Here is a 7,047-nt window from a genome sequence, read left to right on the forward strand (position 1 = left end):
CTTCTTTTTAACCACTCTCAAACTTGTGTACATATTGAGTACACTGATGCCTGCAGTGGAGATGAGTGATGATGAGAACGTGACACTGGAACAGACCCGAAGGCAGACCAAATGGAAAAACGTTGATTATCTGTGTCGTGGTCATGCATTAAATGGTATGTCTGATTCGTTGTTTGATTTTTATCATAGTGTAGAATCTGCTAGTGAATTATGGGAAACCCTAGAATCAAAAACATGGCAGAAGATGCATCTAGTAAGAAATTCCTTATTGGTAATTTCTTAAACTATAAGATGGTTGATTCTAGATCTGTGATGGAACAACCTAATGAGTTGTTGAGAATGTTAGGGCAATTTAAGCAGTATAGTATGAACATGGATGAATCAATTGCCGTGTCTAGCATGATTAATAAATGACCTCCTTTTTGGAGGAATATACCATGGTTGAATTAGGAACCACGTTTCAAATAGAAGAGTCTATAAGGGCTCAAGAGAAAGTGTGGATTAAAGAACCCACATGGCCTAATTCTGTTAACATGGTGAAATCATCCAATGCGGCTGAAAAACGCAAAGGGAAACGAAAGTTTCAACAAAAATTTTAATCCTAATATTAAGACAAAGTCAGTGTGTTGGAAGTTGGAAAGCCCGATTACTTTAAAAAGGACTGTCGGGCTGGTAAAAGTGATGGAAAAGGCAAGTTAGACGGTGCTGGTCCAAGCGGGTCTAAGGACTCAGGAAAACAACAAAGTCAGGTTTTAACACCTAATTATAATTCGGTTTAGAATTATTGTTTTTTAATATTTCAAGCATGTTATGTGCAGGATGATGATATTGCTTGGTGGGTGGATTCAGGAGCAACCAGCCATGTTTGCAAAAATCTCCAATGGTTTAGGAAGCTTGAACCAGTTGAAGATGGATCTACTTTAATCTACTTTATATATATATATATATATATATATATATATAAATAAGCAAACACACATTTCCTTTATGAATTTATTCAATAATACTGTTAGGTTGAAATCATTATAACAGCCAATATCGTAAAATAGATTTGTGAGGAAATGAGAAAGACATATGGTAGAATCATGACTATTTTTATAAGATTTGTCTGAAGTGTCTAGCTCTTTAAATTGTTTGATGAGAAGTTGATCCAAAAATTAGAAGGGTACACAGGACCAAAAGAGCCCAAATAATTTTTTTTGAAGGTCATAAAATTTGGCTATGGGATGAAATTAAGGACCTATTACCAGTTAATGGAAAGGTCTCGACTAGCTAAATTACCTTGTGGTGGTGCTAGCAGAGCTCAGAGCTGTTTACCAGGATGATTTTCATACCACCAATCAATCATACCGTTAGATACGGCCTTAAATTTATTCATCATGACCAGAAGACTGATCTCAGTGAGAAAATTGACTCAAAACATTAATTATGCGATAACTTAAAAGTCTAGTTGTGCCACCATGTGGAATTTTCCAAAGCTTCTTTGACGGGTTATTTTACACTAGAAGATATTGCCTTTTTTCTTATATTAAATATATTTTTTTTCAAAGAAATTAAAGTTGACTCATGGATTATCCACTATATATATGGTTAGATCACAAACAAACAATTTCATAAACCCGAAGAAGTTATGGCATCAAAGCTTGTACTATTCGGTCTACTTGTGAATCTTCTCGTGCTCACAGGTTTCTCCTTTTTCATTTCATCTAGTTTATCGTTGTAACGATAATTCAATATCAGTCGTAAACATGAAAGATAAGATATTTTGTATTCTTAAGTTATTTCGGTTTTGTAACACTTATAATCATCACCTAACTAATTACTTGGTTATGGAAAATAATAACCAAACCATCAATCTCTTAATGGAATTGATATATTTTCAAATTTTGTTTGATTATTCATTTTCTCTATTCTTACATAATTTTTTTGTGTATCTGTGTATGTTTTAATGATACTATGTTTATTTGGTGCAAAACAGATGCAAATGTAGGTGTGTGCAACGGTCGATATGGCGACAGTTTGCCATCTGAACAAGACGTGGTAAACCTTTACCAAAATAACGGCATATCAAGGATGCGAATCTATGATCCAAATCCAGCCACACTTGAAGCACTCAGTGCAACCGATATTGAACTCATGATCGGTGTCCCTAACGAAGCTCTTCAATCCCTCACTGATCAAGATGCCGCAAACACATGGGTTAGCGTCAACATCCAAAAGTACCAAAGTGTCAACTTCAAATACATAGCGGTAGGAAACGAAGTTGATCCGAATAACGAAAATAGTCAATACGTAGATTTTGTACTTCCTGCCATGCAAAACGTCTATAATGCCATAGTGGCCGCAGGCCTCGATAACCGTATTAAGGTGTCTACTGCTACCTACACCGGCCTTTTGGAGACCGCGTATCCACCTAGCAGTGGTGCATTTAAAAGCAATGTGCAAGGGTTTATTGAGCCAGTAATTAAGTTTCTAGCACAAAACAACTTGCCAATGCTAGCTAATATTTACCCCTACTTTGGTTACCTTGGTGACCCTAACAAAAATCTCCAATATGCATTGTTTACCGCACAAGGACCCGTGGTGACTGATGATAATAATGGTGTGCAATATTCAAACCTTTTTGATGCCATGTTAGATGCGCATTATGCGGCTCAAGCGCGTGTTGCAGGGGAAAATGTAGAGATTGTGGTCTCGGAGAGTGGATGGCCTTCAGATGGGGGTCAAGAGGCGACGGTAGAGAACGCAGGGACTTTTTATAAGAATTTGATCGAGCACGTTAGAGGGGTGTCAGGCACACCCACGAAGCAGGGCGTATCGAGAGAGACGTATTTGTTTGCAATGTTTGATGAGAACCAGAAAGGGGGACAAGAGACTGAGAAACATTTTGGGATTTTCTACCCGAATCAACAACCTAAGTATGATGGGTTGAGCTTTAATTAGGAAGGCTTGGCGTTTATCAAAACAAAGTGATTTATTGTTACTTGATAAATCAATAATGGAATATATGTTTGTTTATATATTTATTAAGAGTGTTTAAAAATATAGTAAAATGATAAGATTTCTGAGAGCTCTTAAAGCTTTCATACTTGTAAGTTTAGAAATTTAAGTATTGTCAAAGAAAATATTAAATAGTTAGTTGAGGAGATTTATAAATTAAATACTATATTATGTTAGATATGTTTATAAATTAGGTTAGGTACCCGTGTGAAACACGGGTTAAAATAAATAATTTTTTTAAATAATTACACAATGTGAAATACAAAAAAATACATTGAACAGATATAAAGATGTAATATATGATAGATTGTATTACACATTATACGATATGAAAATAAAAAAGTTGTTGAAAATTCATAAATTTCTAAATGTTTCTTTGTATAAAAAATTTATAATTTTAAGTGTAATTTTATCCTCTATATAAAAATGTAGTCTAGTGTCTATATTTTTTTGTGGATTTTTAAGATGGTGGACTTTACATAAATGATGAGTTGATTAAATAGTCAAGTAACAAAAATAAGTTTTAAATGGATACTCTTTAAACCAACATGTGGACCGAAAGTCATTCTAATCATAGATTATTTTGACCTAAACCATATTTGATTATTTATTCGGTTAAAGAAACCCGCTCGTTTAAATTATCATAAACACTGAGAATGCATACATGGTGAATTGATTAAATGATGAACTTTACATAAATGATAGGTTGATTAAATACTCAAGAAAAAAATAAGAAAAAAAAGAAGAAAAAAGAAGTTGTAAATGGGTAAATGGATATTGTTTTAGAAATTATAAATGGATACTCTTTTTTATTTTTTGTTTGAATTTTTAAAATGAAAAACTTTACATAAATGATCGGTTCATTAAATAGTCAAGTAAAAAAAGAAGTTATAGATGGATACTGTTATAAACTAAACAGTGGACCGAGATTCTTTAATCGGCTACAGAAACCCACTCGTTTAAATTAGCATAAACATCGAGAATACATAAATAGTGAATTCATCTTTTAAGGGTCTGAAATAAAAAAAACTTGTAATTTAGTAAACAATCATATATATTGAATAAGTTAAAGTGTATTGAAATTTTTTATTTAAAATTAAGCTTTGCTCTTCATCCAAAAATATCATTCTTATAAAACATTAATATTAGTTAACTAATATAATATATTTAAAACTTTAAATTTTGAAATAATTATAAAAAACAACTTGAATTGGTTACTTTATAAAAACTTAATATAAATAATTAATACAATATGTTTATGTAAAACAAAATAATATATTTATGTTGGTATTAATTTTTTTAAATCAGGAAATAATTATTAAAATCAGAAAATGAGAGATTAAAAAGGAAAAAAAAAGAAATATAAAACTATTAATAATAAAGAGAATGCATTGAATACTAGGATATAGCCCGTGTGATATACGGGTGGTTAAAAAGTAAACAAAAAAGTTAAATTTAATAAAATACATAATAACACACCTTATAGATTTATAAGATATAAATAATTTTTTTCTAAAATACATAGATTAGTAAGAATATTTTGTATTTATATTTTAAAAAAAATCAAAATGGAATGTTGTGAATCTATGACAGTTAAGAAAAAGAGAAGGTTAATATCAATTCATTCTAGTTGAGTTGGTAAGCCACGAACATTTTAAAATTAAGATAGTAAGTTCAATTTTCACCAACAATATATTTTCATTTTATCATTCATTAAATGGAAATTGTAAAAATGAAAAGTTATACACTTGGCATCTATGTGGAGGGTCTAGTTGAATGACATGTGAAAAGAATGTGTTGCTTTAATAATATAGGTAGAGGTAGATGTTGTTCTTCACAAAAATTGATTAAACACTAAAATATAAATCATACCTGATAATTACAAACGATGAACATATTTGATGTTGTTTGGATTATGAAACCGACAAATCATGAAGAACCGGTTATAGATGAGGCGAAGAATCTGGTTACAAACGATGGGGGGGGGGGGGTGTTATGATTTTTGAACGAAGCATATGTCTTTTAAAAAAGAAACTATGAACAATTTAAACCTAGTAAATTTAATAAGTTTTATAATTCTAACAATAATTAATTAATATCATAATCATATTAATAAGTTACAAAAATATAAAGTCAATATCATTGATTAAAATTTTATTATGAATATGTAAAAAATATATTTATGAAAGATTGATTACATGGAAGCCTATTAGGACAGCCTAGGTGAAGGACATATAGACAAAATTATGTTGCTTTAATATATTAGTTAGATGAGAGAGAGAAGAGAAACTTTTGTAACAATCACTCTAATGTGATGACATGTGGTATTTAAAAACATTTATTTATAATATAGTATAGATTACATACAGGTTATGAAAAATAACTTAATACATTTGTAGTAAAAAATCTAATATATGTTATTGTAATTAATTTATTATATCATGTTATTTTAAATACAAAAAAGTAAAATAAAAATAAGAAAATAATCTTAAGCTCACAGAATTGTTACAGGTTCACAGCCAGTTACTTACTTATTACATATAGATATTATATATATATATATTGGTTAAAATACATGAATGTTGATTTCAATATTTGAGATTTATTTAATAAAAATACAATATTAATAACATTTTGTCTATATGCATGTACTTTACATACATATACACACACATTTTGTTGTTCCTTAAGAAAAACAAAAACAAAACAAAACCAGAAAAGTAGTATTGGTACTAAAATAAATATGTAGGTTCACTTCACAATTCGAACTCGGGCATCTAAATCTTAGTTATTGTAGGATAATCACAAAAAAGATGAAATCGAGAACTTCAAATCTGTTAAGGTTTTTAAGTGAACTAGGGTATTCATACACTCCAAATACAAAAGTCAAAAAATACATTGAAAGATCATATCACATTCGATGTTTTTTCTTGAGTATCAACACGGAGAAGTAATTGTGCACTCAAAGATTCTTAACTAAAAGACGAGAAGAATTTGAATTACCCGTGAAGTTACTCACTACTAAAGAAATGGGTATCACCAACAACTATATTGTCAATGAGAGTATTAATAAGAGTCGAAATAATTTTGTTACCTAGAGGGCCTCTCCGATGGCTGATAAGTCTTCCATTGTGACGCATATATTATACCAGCATAGATAATACCAACGGTTTAGATTTTGGCCTTCTAAGTTTTAGATGGTGATGCATGTGCTTTGAACTTTTCCAAATATGTTCTTGTGCATAGGCTCAATAAGGTCTATATAAAACATGATTACAACAACTACACACATATGTCTCCTCACCATCTAAAATATGAAATGAAGAGCCTTTCTAATGTATCTCGAACCCATCTATATAAAAGTTAACTTTTAAATTAATTCCATTAGTTTAACATTAGTTTATTATAAAGGGCATATTTTCATTGAACAAACGCTAGAACTAATGGGTTAAATTATTTTACTACGATGAGTTCGTTAATATTGATGCAATTATTTTTGTTTCTCGATGAATACTTTTTAAGAAAAAGAATTTATAAAACAACATATCGTTATCGTTGGATACAGTCTTACATCAATTCATTTGTTAAAACCAGAATACCTTTCACCTAGAAAATTGAGTCGAAAGAACAATAGGACAACTTACAACTTTCCCAAAACTTATTTGTCGGGTTATTTTGCATATAAAATCTTTTCTTCTACTAATATAAAAATAAGTATTGTTATTTTTTTTTAGAAATTAAAGTTGACTCGTAGAAATTCATACTTTTCAACCAGAAATTAATTATATATGCACTGTCTATTCATGAAGATCAAATACTTTTCAACCAAAAAATTGACTTAGTGAGTAATGAGACAACAAACTTTAAAAGTCTAAATGTGTGAAAATTTTCCAAAACTTGTTTCACGGGTTATTTTACAAATAAACTCTTGATTTTATTATATTAAATAGAAATTATTACGATTATTATTATTTTGTAGAAACTAAAGTTGATTCATGAATTCAGTCCCTATATATGGTGATGATGTGGTGTTCAGGTGTTGTGGAA

General features: G+C 30.0%; 1 protein-coding gene across 1 annotated transcript; it reads left to right on the top strand.

The window, feature by feature from the left end:
• Nucleotides 1-1,630: 1,630 nt before the first annotated feature.
• Nucleotides 1,631-2,943, top strand: LOC143567399 (glucan endo-1,3-beta-glucosidase-like). Its single transcript, XM_077053835.1, has 2 exons — nucleotides 1,631-1,685; nucleotides 1,979-2,943. The coding sequence occupies exons 1-2, from the start codon at nucleotides 1,631-1,633 to the stop codon at nucleotides 2,941-2,943; spliced, it is 1,020 nt and encodes a 339-aa protein (XP_076909950.1).
• The last annotated feature ends 4,104 nt before the right edge of the window (nucleotides 2,944-7,047 follow it).

The sequence above is a fragment of the Bidens hawaiensis genome, unplaced genomic scaffold (genome assembly GCF_021521415.1).
Source record: "Bidens hawaiensis isolate Kalapana, Puna unplaced genomic scaffold, B.hawaiensis_p1.1 tig00023396_1, whole genome shotgun sequence".
NCBI classification, from domain to species: Eukaryota; Viridiplantae; Streptophyta; class Magnoliopsida; order Asterales; family Asteraceae; genus Bidens; species Bidens hawaiensis.

Coding starts and splice junctions, on each gene's coding strand:
- LOC143567399 (XM_077053835.1), top strand. CDS start 1,631: ATGGCATCAAAGCTTGTACTATTCGGTCTACTTGTGAATCTTCTCGTG. Junction 1,686..1,978: donor GAATCTTCTCGTGCTCACAG/GTTTCTCCTTTT, acceptor GGTGCAAAACAG/ATGCAAATGTAGGTGTGTGC.